The sequence below is a fragment of the Garra rufa genome, chromosome 11, assembly GCF_049309525.1.
Source record: "Garra rufa chromosome 11, GarRuf1.0, whole genome shotgun sequence".
In the NCBI taxonomy this organism is placed as follows: Eukaryota; Metazoa; Chordata; class Actinopteri; order Cypriniformes; family Cyprinidae; genus Garra; species Garra rufa.
Window position 1 is genome coordinate 34,360,708 of NC_133371.1, and position 15,119 is coordinate 34,375,826.

Here is a 15,119-nt window from a genome sequence, read left to right on the forward strand (position 1 = left end):
TGTTTGGAATGTAATTACATGCATGGAGAAAGGAAACATTTGTGGGTGCCTGATTGTGTGTACATGGGAAAACTGGTTGTAAGTTGTGTGCATTCTTTCTGTGTGTGTTTCTGTGTGTATGGCAGCGAGGGGGTGTTGATTTATGTGTGAGTTCTCTCATTGAGTTGAACAGAGCAGTAAGAGGCTCTAGTCCCAGCAGCCCCTGATCTGAGCCCCATCTCTCCGCTCCATTTGCATTCACTGGCTAAAACTGGCTGGCAGGGCAACACTCAACTTTCTGTTCCAGGCTTTGAAGCGTTCCAGAAGTTTTTTATTGACTTGGAGTGGAGGGGACAGAGAGAGGGAGGAGAGGAACAAGAGGAAGAAGACAGAGATAAAGTACAACTAAAACCTTAGACTTCCACTGGAACAGGGGAACAGGTGGGCCAAGCTGAAATAAACGGTCTTGAAGCTGGAGGCAGGTGAGTGGGAAGCAGAGATTAAGATAAAGAGAGCTGGAGAGATAAGATGAATGAACGGAGGAAGGGAAGTAGGGCTCAGAATGAAGTTGAGGAGAAGCTGTTGAGGGAGGGGTTGGTGTGTTTCAAACTTTTTTATGAATCATTGCCTTCATGCATTATCCCCGCACTGCATCCTCTTTATTGCTCTGTGTTCCCGTGGCTGTTTACATAATACCATGAAAGTGCTTTATATTCATTGTGCGTGTGGGTTTTCAAGAGGGAGCAGTTTGATTGCATTTTATTTCTATATCGTTGACCAGAAATATTCTTTTTTCCCCCTGGATACTGAGATATTCGTAGTTATTAGTGAAATGTTGCACTGAGAGCTCATAGGTCTTGTATGATGATTTTATCAGTGCAAAAAAGAAAATGCTGCTTTTAGAGGACTATCATGCTCCTGGAACACCTTAGATTGTAAAAAATGAATTTTAAAAGCTTGAGCATAAAACACAGCGGGTTGTGGTTGTGTCACTGTAAAACTGTTTTATGTTCCATATGTTTTCTCAGATGTGCATTAATGAGGACATTTTTATGTAAATTCATTAAATGAAGCAAGACGCTAGAAGTAAATCTAGTCTGGCACTTTTTATGTTAGCAAAATATTGAGGATAATATAAACATACTGTATGTGTTGTTATCATTCGTTTGTTTTGGTAAAACTGTTCAGAAAGACTATATAGAGATGATATGAAATTTCTGACCAATACTGTTAAGCCGATAATTATGTAATAATATAAGGTTCATGTCATAGTTATGTCAGTTTATGTCTTTGGTTTCTCCCATTGTCTCCCCCTGTGGATCTGTGTCATTTTGGTTTAGCCCCATCATCTGTGTCATCACCGTCACCTGTGTTTAGTAATTAGTCTGTCTTTATAAGTCTGTTTGGTTCTTGAGTTCAATGTCGGTCTTTAATCGTTCTATGTGTTCGTGTGTGGATGTTCCTGCTTGTTCCTGCCTGTTATTCTAAGTATATATTAAAAGATAGTGTTTATTGTAATCTTGTTTCTCGTCTCGTCCGTCCAGCACGTCACCTTATAACAGAAAGACCGACCTAAAAAGTTTACCCGGCACTTTCCCCTGCGTTTATTTTCCGTCTTTTTTCCCTCAGTGTTTTGTTTTATATTGTTTGTTCATGGACCCTACTGTTCGTCTCATCCTCCTGAGGCAGGAGGAACGCTCTCTTGAGGACCATACACGTGAGTTCATCTCCCTGGCAGAACATTCCCACTTCCCGGATAGCAGCCTATGCATCTACTATCACGTAGGACTGAATTCCACCACCAAGGCGCTGCTATCCGGGGAGGGTCCTCAAGAGAGCCTGCCGGACTACATCGAGTGGGTGTTGGCGTCCTGCCAGTCTTCCTGGACTGTCGGCGTCATCGAGGAGGACGTCAACCCCACTCACGACCCAGAACCCAGCCAAACATCACCCCGACATGCGGAGTTACAGCCTGAGCCCACCGCAGATGGAGTGCCAGAGCCGAGAGCGACAGAGCCTGACCCATCTGACCAGGTGCGAGAGCCGGCATCAACATCCGCGACGGTGGAGTATGACGTGGAGCAAGAGAGGGCTACAGAGAGCCCTGCCCACTGCACCACCGCTGAGGGTGAGCTTGGATCTAATTCTGGGGATTTAATAGACTTCTTCTCGGATCTTGCCCAAGACAACTCATATGACTTAATTGACTTTTTCTCTGAGCCACTGACCTGCATAGACTTCCCTCCCACCCGCCCTCGTCTGTCTGAATCTGCCTGGGCCCCGCTGGTTCCGCCCAGCCGTCCTGAGTTCCCGCTGGTTCCGCCCAGCCGTCCTGAGTTCCCGCTGGTTCCGCCCAGCAGTCCTGAGTTCCCGCTGGTTCCGCCCAGCAGTCCTGAGTTCCCGCTGGTTCCGCCCAGCCGCCCCAAGTCTCCCAGGTCAGCAGTCAGTCCCCCAGCTCACCCTCAGCCCACCACCTGTGCAGTGGGCTCGCCGCGGGACTGCCAGCTTCCATCGGCGTCTCGGCTGGAGGATTCCTCAGCTCCGCCTCCAGCCTCCGAGTCCTGGACTCCGCCTCGGCCCTTCGACCCCGCGGTTCCACCACGGCTCTCGACGCCCTCCTCTTCACCGTCGCCCATCGATCCACCAGCTCCACCGGGCTCCATCGTCTTTCCGGCTCCGCCCTGGTCAGTCGTCACCCCATCGGCTCCTCAGGACTCTGCTCCTCCGGCTGTGCCTCGTCGCGCCGTCCCACCGGCTCCTTGGGACTCCTCCTTCCTGCGGGCACAGCCTCCATCCTCTGTCGCTCCGGCTCCGCCGCGGATCTCCGGGACTCCGCCTCCGCCTCGGGCGCCAGAGCCTGCTCCACCTTGGCCCTCCGGATCCTCGGCGTCACCCCGGATCATCGGCTCTCCATCTTCGCCTCGGGCTCCTTATCCATCTGCTCCGCCTCTGTCGGTCGGCCCCATGGAGTCGGCACGCCTTCGTCCACCATGGTTCCTCCCTCCGTCGGCTCCACAGTGGGCCGTCATCATGGCTGCGGTCTGGGTCGGTTCCTCCTGCCTTATGCCCCACCCATGTCCTCCCTGGCTCCTCCCTCCGTCGTCGCCCCTCTGGACTGTCTTGTCTAACCCTTGGACTCTTGTTTTGGTCCCCCTCCCGGGGTTGCGTCCTCCACCTAAGCCTCCTCCATGGACTCTGTTTTTCAGTTTTGCTGCCCCTCTAGTCTGTTTTCTGTTTCTGTTTTGTACGGCGCGAGGACGCGCCTTTGCGGAGGGGGGCGTAATGTCATAGTTATGTCAGTTTATGTCTTTGGTTTCTCCCATTGTCTCCCCCTGTGGATCTGTCATTTTGGTTTAGCCCCATCATCTGTGTCATCACCGTCACCTGTGTTTAGTAATTAGTCTGTCTTTATAAGTCTGTTTGGTTCTTGAGTTCAATGTCGGTCTTTAATCGTTCTATGTGTTCGTGTGTGGATGTTCCTGCCTGTTATTCTAAGTATATATTAAAAGATAGTGTTTATTGTAATCTTGTTTCTCGTCTCATCCGTCCAGCACGTCACCTTATAACAGTTCATTAGTTAACTACATTAGTTAACATGAACTACGAATGAATAATATGTCTACAGTCTTATTTTAGTGTTATTTATATACTATCGTAGTATTTGGTAATACTTAATAGCTGTTTTTGTATACAGTTAAACTGCCCGCTTTTTTTTTTTTTTTTTTTCCAGAAAACTCCTTCAGATCCATCTTTACACACTGAGGACAACTGAGGGACTCATATGCAACTATTACAGAAGGTTCAAACGTTCACTGATGCTAAATTTTATTTAATTTAAGTTAGATTTAACTTATTTTGTCTTCTGGGGAACATGTGAGTATCTTCTTTAGCTTCTGAAGGGCAGTACTAAATGAAAAAATACAGAAAAATGTACACATCCTCATTCCGTTCAAAAGTTTACACCCTCCGGTTCTTAATGCATCGTTTTTCCTTCTAGAGCATCAGTAAGCGTTTGAACATTTTGTGATAGTTGCATATGAGACCCTTAGTTGTCCTCAGTGTGAAAAGATGGATCTCAAAACCATACAGTCATTGTTGGAAGGGGTTCAAAAATGCTGAAAAACCAAATAATCTGTTTCTGTTTCTGAAAAACAGCAGGCAGTTTAAATGTTCAGGACAAACAAGGGACTCATAAACAACTACCACTAAACAAAAAACAGCTGTGGATCATTGTCATGTATCAAAAGTAAAAATAAAATGCTGAAAACTAAAATCAATCATATTAAATACTACAGGTGAATTGAGGCTTCACAACGCAATGTACTGTATAAAAAATTAGTTTGCTAAACATTGCATTCAGCATTAAGTGACGTGAAGTTAGATATACATTGCTGCATTTGGCAGGTGCTTTTATCCAAAGCGACTTTGCATTGCAATCAAGAATACATGAGACGTGTTTATGATTGAATGACCTTCAAACGCTCTTTGAAGAGTAAGAGGTATAATGTGTTGAATTCCATTTAGAGGCCTTTGGGAACTGAGGTAAATTTAAGTGTCATTAAAAGGATCATATGGCAGTCTGTCAACAGTACATAAGCCATATTCTTTACCTCCTTCTCTAAATGTTTGCGTTCGGTGCTTTTTTTCTTTCACCTAGTCAATAGATGTGATTTTATATGGATTGGATCTCTAGGGTTCATGGATATCAGGATGCAACGAGAGGAGGCATCAGCTCAGGAAGTGTTCAGCTATGCCCAGATGTCCACCCTGGAGCGAAACAGCGGGGTAGGAACGCTGAGTCGGCATCTGGAGCGGGAGAGGTTGGAAAGAGACAGCTACACGGTGGATGTCAGGGCCAGTGACCTGCAGCTGGATCAGCCTGGGCCGTTACATCCCTGCTTTAGCTACAGAGTCTGGCTCTACAGCGTTGTTATAGGGGTAAGAGTTTTGGCTTAGCAAATTGTCACTAGCTAAAAATTCAGCCAAAAATGAAAATTTGCTAAGAATTTACTCACTCTCAGGCCATCCAAGATGTAGATGAGTTTGTTTCTTCATCAGAACATATTCAGGGAAAATACCACTGTATCATTTGCTCGCCAATGGATCTTCCATCAGAATAAGAGTCCAAACAGCTGATAAAAACATCACAATAATCCACATGACTGCAGTCCATCAGTTATTTAATTTTGGATGGTCACTTTTGGGTCAAATATTCCTTTAACACACTGATTTTCTCAAAGGTCTGAGTGTGTTCATCTGTATCTGACCTCTAGAGCAGCTTGCTTATAGTGGCAGCTTTCTCCCTCTACATGGGTAATGTGTTTCCAGATGCGATGGACTACCTCCGCTGTACTGCTGGATCAGTGAGTGTTTGTCCTGAAGAACTCATGTTTGTGGATGAGGCCACCGGCCAGTTTGACAGTCATATATGTTTCTCTTCTGGTTTGTAGAGTATACCAGCTGCAGTGGTGAGCTTCGCTATTGCCAAGAACAGACACGTTGCAGTAAGTGAAAGGATATTTTTCAGTATATACATAGAAATAAACTTTGTCTAGTTCAATGATGAAGAGTGTCTAACTAAAGCTGGTAATGCATAACTATAGTTTTTATTAGTGCTGGGTGGTTAAGCAATGTAGACACTGTCGTGAATTGAGAGGAAATCCTTGTAAACGGTCTAAACTGCTGACTAATGGTTAATGAACTATTAATAACACACAACTAATAGAGGGTTTGCACTTAGGTCACGATTTGGTCAGTTACCCGGATGCGCGGCCATTAGTGTTGTCTTGTCACAGTACCAAAATTTCAGTATTCGGTACCAATACCAGTGAAAATCCACGGTTCTCGGTACCAATTTCGGTACCAAAGTAAAACACAATAACATTAATTGAACAACACACTATTTTTTTATTAATAGAGTTAAAGAAAAATAATGTGCAAAAACCAATGTCATTCGTTATACTTATCTAAATTTAGTTTCAGGTTTTTCCAAATAATAAAAGTATTTCAAGGATTGTAAACATTTTAATAATTAAATAACAACTAAATAAATTACAGGCATTCAAAAAATGTACACAAGCTTCATCCAAAAGTTTGTTTCTGCTGCTTCTAAAAACATCTGTACTGTTGTCTGTTTTTGAGTTTGCTGGGGTCTTTCATGATCTTCCTCAATCTGCAGCTGTAAAAAGAAAATATAATACATTTAAGTAAAGCAGTGGGCTAAGTCTGACCAGATGCAACATTAGATCATTGACACCAGCAAAAATATTAATTTTCAGTAAATAACAAACCTCAGCTTTTATAATAAATTTAGATAAGATTACATATATTAAGTTAACTGTCTATCACAGATAGAAACTGCAGTATTGAAAACTCTTTACAGTACGATTTCATTTGTTAGACAACATGACCTTACAAAAAAAAAAAAACAGTAGTTATATGGCAATTCTTCTTCTTAAAGGGGCTATATGTAACTTTTCCCCCAAAATAAACGTAACAATAGCCTTTTTATTTGACCATTTATGACTCAAACATCTCCTGATGAGCATACTGACACCTTGTCAGCTCACAGTGGGTGCAGCTATAAGCCTGTATCCCATAGACCAGGGGTTTTCAAACCTGTCCTGGAGCCTCCCCTGCCCTGCACATTTTGTATGTCTCCCTTATTAGGCACACCCAATTCAGGTCTTGCAGTCTCTACTAATGAGCTGATGATTTGAATCAGGTGTATTAGATGAGAGAGACAAGCAAAATGTGCAGGGCAGGGGAGGCTCCAGGACAGGTTTGAAAACCCCTGCCATAGACATATATGTCTATGCTGTATCCTATTTTTCCTATTTTCTGTCGGGTCGGATTTTTCGAGCGCTGTCTGCGGATGTGACGTCAAGCGCGTTCATGTTAAACACCATCGCTAGTCATATATATTGCAAACAAACTTAGTTTCTCAAACAATATATGTATTTGACTGTTCTTACCTCTGTAAACATAATGTTGACTTCTTTGCAGCGGATGACTTGTGAAGTGTGTACGTACGAGCGCGCGCTGCGAGAGCGAGCAGAAAGGAAGAGCAGTTCCGTTTTTTGGCCACAGGTGTCAGTCGCGAGTTTAAATTTCAGAAAGTTACATATAGCCCCTTTAAGGTTAGACTCATTTCAACATTTACTAATCCATAAAATCATGTTAAACTGTTAAACATGAACAAACATGAATGATCATGTGTTTGTATTGAATAACATTTTGAATTAATGTTGTAAAAATATATTGTTCACTTAAGTTTGTTAGATAATGCATGAATTTGATCTTATTGTAAAGTATGACAAAACTAAACTGGAGATCAAACGTGTTTTATTTGACTGTACTTTTATTTAATCCGAACTGCGTTCATATTTAATAATAAAAAGCTTTATAAACCTGCTAGAGTTATCCAGCCAAGAATAAGAACATTTTCTGACAGACTGATATTAAGGACATAAACATTGTTAACGATACATTTGTACATTCTTTAACACACATATTTTGAATAAACAGGTAATTTGTGTGTATAAATAGTACATATATCATGTCTTTCTTTTTTTTTTTACTTCACTGTGTTTTGTTCAGTTTGATGCGTTTCCTTCTTTTGAGAGAACCTAGACGATCTATGATGTTCGCCTTCTTCAGCCGAAAATCGAAAATGTTTGGAGCATGCCTGGCTCTTCCTTGTCAACAAGTGATTCAGAGCGACCGCATCAACAGCAGCGCCGAAGAGAGCGCAACTGCGCAGTGCGCACCTTTTAGATAGCGCGTCAAGACCCGGGTCGACCGGATAGTCGGTACCACCGGTACTAAAGAAAACCTGGAACAGTAACATTTAAATTTTTTTAGTACCGACTTGGTACCGAAGTACCGGGACTTTTGACAACACTAGCGGCCATATTGGCGATACTCGGATGTAAACAACAGCATGGATTGCATGGTTAATGTGCCACTGAATGTGTTGTTCTGCTAATTTCTGTTGTCTAATCCACGGGAAAAAAATGTGTGAAGGTGTTAAATCATACAGAGAAGGACTTAGTAAACAGAAAAGGGCACAATATTTTGACAAGCTAAAGTTAATATATGGTAAAGATATGCACAAGCAGTATTAATTAAAATATTAGACTAATATTTCACCTACCTGACCAAAAATAAGAACAAACACGAATGTTGTCAAGATTTTTATCCTTGAAATCCTGGTTCAGACCAACTACAAATAACTTTTGTTCCTCAGACAGTTTTTTGCAGTCTTCTCCTTGATTTATCACTTTTGGCAGTCTATAGTACTCCTAATGTTTTTCCTGGTCTAACCGACTAGTACAGCCCAAGACATGACAATAATTGACCATTTTTAGCAGCAATAATCACCTAAATTAGCAAATTTCATTGGGTTTATTGGCATTGTTTATGCTCAGCACCGCTAATATGGGCGATTAATGATGCGTCGTGAAAACACTTTATTCTTTAACTGGGCAAATAAACCAACTGTAAATGGCCGCTAACAAAAGCCAGAGATGCTGAAGACAAATGCAAAGAGGTGAAAAGCAAACTCACTTGAAAGAAAATTCTAAATGCTGAATTGGGATGGGAGATTTATATCATTGTATCTCTGAGGGGAACTGACTGTCTTTAGAAAAGTTTAAATGATATTTCCTTTACATCTAAGCTCCATATAATGCAGAATAATGTAAGCGATAACCAAGGAACTGCTGTATAGCCGCTGTTCCATAAGCGCCACCTGCTGTCAGAGAGTGATATTGCGTTCTCATTCAGCATGTCTGGTGCTTTTGTTTCATGCAGGTGTTTTATGCTAAAGCTAAAGTCAGACCATTCTGTTTTTGCTTCATATTTTGAAATTATATGATCTAATTTAAATCAAAACTGCTCATGTTATATATAGCATGTTTTTCGATATTAAATTCAGTGATTGTGCAACTATCATAGTTAGAGAAAAAAGTGATAAACTGTGAATCCTAAAAAAATCCCACCAGAATACTAAAAAAAAAAAAAAAACGTGATTACAGATTTGTGGTCAAACAGCCCAGCACTAGCTTTAAGTAGCTCAACTGTATTCAAATCAAACTAGCTTTTCCAGTAAAAAGTGTTTAACCTATATTATGTTTTCAGGTCTCAGACTTTCAAATGGTCTACGTGTCGTCCTTTGCTGTGACAACGACATGTCTGGTGTGGTTTGGATGTAAACTCGCCATTAGTCCCTCAGCCATCAATGTGAGAACATTACAACTTTAAAATGTTTGTCAGTGACCCTAAAAATTTAATTTATGTGGAAACATCCAAATTAAACAGTTTGGCTCTAGTCTAGTATATTATTTAACATAACAATAGCAAAGCAAAAGTAATTTTAAAGGATCCGATAGAAATAATATATCTATTTAAAGGGCTACTTCTTCCAAAAATGAAAATTCTGTCATTAATTACTCACCCTCATGCCATTCCAAACCCGTAAAACCTTCGTTCATTTTCAGAATACAAGTCTTACAGGTTTGGAATGGCATGAGGGTGGATAATTCATGACTGAATTTAAATTTTTGGGTGAACTAGCCCTTTAAAAATCCACTGCTATAATGTGCATGTGAAGCAACTACAGTATACTATTAAAACAGTTACTGCTGTCTGTCATCTTAAAGATTAACTTTAACCTGCTCCTGCTTATTGTGCTGGAAGTGCTCACAGCCAGTACTGTTATCCTGTCAGCACGCTCAGTGGACGACTGCTGCAGTCACGGAAAGGTGTGTGTGAGAGTTATCTACTGTTATTTGTGCGTATAGACCACAAAAATATACAATAAATATCTGATTTGATTTGAACATTTTTGCCTGTAATACCTTGCCTTCATTTTTTAATAATTGTCTATGCATGAGACATGTAGTCAAATTTAATTTTAAAAGATCTTCTTCTACTATTATTTACATTTCAATAATTTCAAAAGTTTACATACACATTGCAGAATCTGTGAAGTGTTAATTATTTTGCCAAAATAAGAGGAATAACCATGTTATTTTTAATTTAGTACTGACCTGAATGAGATATTTTACATAAAAGACATGAACATGTAGTCCGCAAGAGAAAATAATAGCTGGATTTGTAAAAATGACCCCGTTCAAAAGCATACACTTCAGGGCTTTAAATAAAAACCAAAGAATTTGTGGGACCTGAAGGATTTTACTGAAGAACAGTGGTCAGTTAAACTGTTCAGGACAAACAAGGGACTCATTAAAACTATCACTAAACAAAAAAACACAGCTGTGGATCATTCAGGTAACAACACAGTATTAACAATCAAGCGTATGAAAACTTTTGAAAGGGGTGATTTTTATAAATTCAACTATTATTTTCTCTTGTGGACTATATGTAAACATCTTATTTGTGAAATATCTTATTCAGGTCAGTACTAAATAAATATCCCTCTTATTTTGTTAAAATAATAAACATTTTGCCGATTCTACAGGGTGTATGTAAACTTTTGACCTCTACTGTATATTTTGGTATTTCAGCTTCAGTTCAACTTGCAAAATAATAGCAAAATCCTTTTATGCAGAGACCCAGCCAGCAGGATTTTATCACCGTGTGATGTATCTGTGACTAACTGTATTTGTCCCTAGCTGATATGATTTACATTTTATGTGCTCATGTCTCTGCTCTTTTTCTTTTCCTCATTGCTCTCATCCATCTCATTCCTCCAGCCAGTGTCTGATGGCCCTGTGGTTGTGACCCCAGCTTCATTCCCCACCCGTCTTCTCAAGGCTTACGCCGTGAGTTGCCTACAAATGAGATGTGTGTGTGTGTGTGTACGCACTGCACAACGTTCACTGTAGAACTGCTTTCTCTTTCTCTGGTGTAGGTAATTGAGGTTATAGTGGGCATCTCTGCTGTATTTGGAGGAATTATTGCTCTCAATTTGGGTGCTCTACTCCCCGAGCCATATCTTTCTGTCACTTTCTTCTGGATTCTGGTAGCTGTGAGTTCAGTTGATTCTATTAAATATTAGTCCAATTCAGATTCTAAATTATTCAGTGGGATTTACTATCGTTGTTTGTGTGTGCGATACCTCTGCAGTGTTTCCCCAGTGCCATTGCCAGCCATGTGGTGGCAGAATATCCCAGCAAGAGTCTGGTGAGTCACCATCAGGGTCTCTCCAGCAATAAATAAGTGCAATCGAACGTCCCTAGAGGACATTTACCATTCTCATTCATTTAGCTGTCTGTCTGCCTTTTCTATAGAGTGTTCCTCTCTAAAGTCTGTCTCTCTCCTTTTTTCTCTTTTTTTCCGCCCTCTCAATTGCTGCTGTAGGTGGAAATGCTGATTGCTATAAGTAGTGTGACCTCACCACTGCTTTTCTCAGCTTCTGGATTCTTGTCCAACAGCGTGATTAATTTTATTGAGATCTTTCTGCATGAAGTGCCATTAGCAAAGGTGAGTCATTTCTGTGCACTGCACCAATCAAATCAAATTAGTTGTAATACATCAGATTTTGACCTTTTTGACCACTTAAAGCATCTGAACCCCGGTAATTGCTAATTTTCATTTAATTTTTTTTAGTTTTAGTTTTTTATCTAACATTTGAATTTTATTTAAACTTTATTTCAGTTACCAAAAACAGTATTTACTCATTTTTAGTTAACAAAATCCCAATGATTTTTGCCATAAAAGAAATATTGATCATTTTGACCGATGCAATGTATTTTGGGCTATTGCTACAAATATACCCATGCTACTTAAGACTGGTTTTGTGGTCCAGGGTCACATGTTAAGTTTGTGAATGTATGTTGTGCATGCAGCAATCGTATGACATACTACTGCTTGTCCTGATGGGGCTGCTGCTGGTCCAGGCGGTGCTGACGTTAGCCACCATAGTCAAGTGTGCTTCCTACAAGAACCAGCTCCACACGGGACCTACTGAATGGGACACACTACACAAAAAGCACTCTGAGGTAAACACACAAGCATACACCCACTGACTGACAAGTCAATTTAAGAGTACAGGAAGTGTGCTGTACTCTGTGTGTGTGTGTGTGTGTGTGTGTGTGTGTGTGTGTGTGTGTGTGTGTGTGTGTGTGTGTGTGTGTGTGTGTGTGTGTGTGTGTGTGTGTGTGTACCTGGTATTCATCACATTGTGGGGACCAAATGTCCCCACAAGGATAGGAATACCAGTAGATTTTGACCTTGTGGGGACATTTCTCAGGTCCCCATGAGGAAACAGGCTTATAAATCATGCACAATGAGTTTTTTTGAGTAAGTAAAAGTATGCACAATCTCCTGTGAGGGCTAGGTTTAGGTGTAGGGTAGGTGTAGGGTGATAAAAAGTACGGTTTGTACAGTATAAAAACCATTACGCCTATGGAATGTCCCCATAAAACATGTAAACCCAACATGTGTGTGTGTGTGTGTGTGTGTGTGTGTGTGTGTGTGTGTGTGTGTGTGTGTGTGTGTGTGTGTGTGTGTGTGTGTGTGTGTGTGTGTGTGTGTGTATGTGTGTGTGTGTTGTATAACTGTGCACATGATGTTAGCCAAGAGTGATGGAAAACTGTACTGTACAGTGCCAAATGTAGCATGAAAGACAGTCACAGTGGAATGGCAGAGCTGTTCCGCCTCTCTAATTTCGTCAGAATGCACATGGAGAATGTTGTGATTAACAAAGGAAGACCTCAAGGTGGCTACTGGGCCATTTCTTTTCAACCATCTTATTGTTTTCTTACAGCAGCATACGCTGAATGGCACATTAAGGGATTTTGACAGAGAGAAGGCATGGAAAGCAGTGGTGGTCCAAATGGCTCAGTGACCAAAGATACAGACATCAGAAGAAAAAAACAGGAAGAATAAAAGTGAAGGTACAAATATGAAGGATGATAATGTCAGCTGGAAGAGAATAATTTTGTTTTATGGGTATGAAACTTACAGTTCTGTCATAGTTGTCAGCTGACCTGTCATATTTATGAACAGTACACTATCGTTTAAAAGTTTGGGGTTAAAATGTTTTATTTTTAGAAGAATGTAATGCTTTTATTCAGCAAAGATGCATTCAATTGATCAAAAGTGAAACTTTTTGCTGTTCTTTTGAACTTTCTATTCATCAAAGCATCCTGGGGGAAAAATCTATCTCAGTTTTATAATAAGATAATAAGAAATAGATGATGATAAATGTTTCTTGAGCATTAAATCAGCATATTAGAATGCGTTCTGAAGGATCATGTGACACTATGCTGAAAATTCAGCTTTGCCATCACAGGAATAAATTAAATTTATAACTGTTATTTTAGATTGTAATAATATTTCATAATATTGCTTTTTTACTGTATTTTTTATCAAATAAATGCAGCTTTGTTGAGCGTGAGAGTTCTTTCAAAAATTAAAAAAAAATCATACTGACCCCAGATTTTTGAACGCTATACTGTATGTCTTTTTAAAGATATTGGTGAATGACAATTCAGTAAGAAAAGAACCAACAAGGCAAAATATGTGTGTCACACAATCATGAATATAGCCTACCATACCAGTTGAAATCAGAATCATATGTGATGAGCGAATGGTTAAACAATTTATATGCAAATAAATGGTGAACACACCATGCATGTACAATCTATAGCACTTGTAATGCATCATCTAGAAAACCCACATGTCAGAAGCTGGAAGACTAGGGACCTAAAAAATGATGCTTTTAATAATTCTAACACACTTTAATGGACCACGTTACTGTTCAGTGCCTTGCTGTGTGCAACCATTTTTACTTTAGATTTTATTTTTTGTATAAATGAGTCTTGTGATGTTGTTGTAGATCAATAAAATTGGAGAACAAAATGTTTGTGAAATGTTAATTGCTTGTTTCAGAAAGTGTCAGTATGTGCAGTCTGAGTCTTACAAACCGTAAATACAGCAAAATATAGAATATACTGTATGTACAGTATATACACTAGAAGTCAAAAGTTTTTGAACAGTAAGATTTTTAATGTTTTTAAAGAAGTCTCTTCTGCTCACCAAGCCTGCATTTATTTGACACAAAGTACAACAAAAGCAGTAAAATTTAGAAATATTTTTACTATTTAAAATAACTGTTTTCTATTTGAATATATTTAAAAATGTAATTTATTCCTGTGATCAAAGCTAAATTTTTAGCATAATCATTTCAGTCTTCAGTGTCACATGATCTTTCAGAAATCATTCTAATATGCTGATTTGCTGTTCAGAAGCATTTATTATTATTATTATCAATATTTAAAACTGTTGAGTAAATTTTTCAGGGTTCTTTGATGAATAGTAAGATCCAAAGATCAGCATTTATTCAGATTTTATTTTCTGGAATAAAAAAGCTTTTTAGAAAGAAATTATAGAAAAGAAATTATAGAAATTAATTCTTTTTTTTTTTTAGCAAGGATGCTTTAAATTGATCAAAAGTGATGATAAAGACATTGATAATGTTACAAAAGATTTCTATTTCAGATAAATGCTGTTCTTCAGAACTTTCTATTCATCACAGAAAGCTGAACAAATTCTACTCAGCTGTTTTCATAATAATAATAATAAATGTTTATTATTGTTTAATAAATATTAGAATCATTTCTGAAGGATCATGGGACTGGAGTAATGATGCTAAAAATTCAGGTTTGAAATTACAGGAATAAATTACATTGTGAAATATATTCAAATAGAAAACAGTTATTTTAAATTGAAAAAAATATTTTACTGTTGTTACTGTACTTACTACTGGACTAAATAAATGCAGGCTTTGTGAGCAGAAGAGACTTCTTAAAAAAACGTAAAATCTTAAAAATGTGACTGAATAACTGACTAAAAACAACTGTTTAACATTTGACTGGTTATGTATGTAAAAATGTACTAACAATTTACTAACATTAAAGGAACACTCCACTTTTTTTGGAAATAGGCTCATTCTCCAACTTCCCCCGAGTTTATAAGTTGATTTTTACCGTTTTGAAATCCATTCAGCCGTTCTCCTGTTCTGGCGATATCACGAATCCTATTAGACCAATAGCATCGCGTTCAAAAATGACCAACGAGTTTCCATATTTGTTGTATTTAAAACTTGACTCTTCTGTAGTTATATTGTGTACTAAGACCAGCGGAAATGTTAAGCAGCGAGTTTCTAGGCT

The 15,119-nt window shown here is 39.3% G+C and overlaps 1 protein-coding gene across 3 annotated transcripts; it reads left to right on the top strand.

Annotated features, from left to right (window-relative positions):
- The first annotated feature begins 217 nt into the window (after positions 1-217).
- Positions 218-14,749, top strand: mlc1 (modulator of VRAC current 1). 3 transcript variants are annotated; one of them, XM_073850605.1, is made up of 12 exons: positions 218-461; positions 4,673-4,917; positions 5,253-5,342; positions 5,430-5,483; positions 9,121-9,222; positions 9,642-9,743; positions 10,698-10,766; positions 10,856-10,972; positions 11,071-11,127; positions 11,305-11,427; positions 11,793-11,945; positions 12,716-14,749. In XM_073850605.1, exons 2-12 carry the CDS (start codon positions 4,678-4,680, stop codon positions 12,791-12,793), a joined length of 1,185 nt encoding a protein of 394 aa, XP_073706706.1. In that variant the 5' UTR covers positions 218-461; positions 4,673-4,677; the 3' UTR covers positions 12,794-14,749. The 3 variants fall into 3 exon arrangements, with proteins under 3 accessions (XP_073706706.1, XP_073706705.1, XP_073706707.1); XM_073850604.1 differs by having other exon boundaries at positions 220-461; positions 12,713-14,745; XM_073850606.1 differs by lacking the exon at positions 218-461 and having other exon boundaries at positions 12,713-14,748.
- The last annotated feature ends 370 nt before the right edge of the window (positions 14,750-15,119 follow it).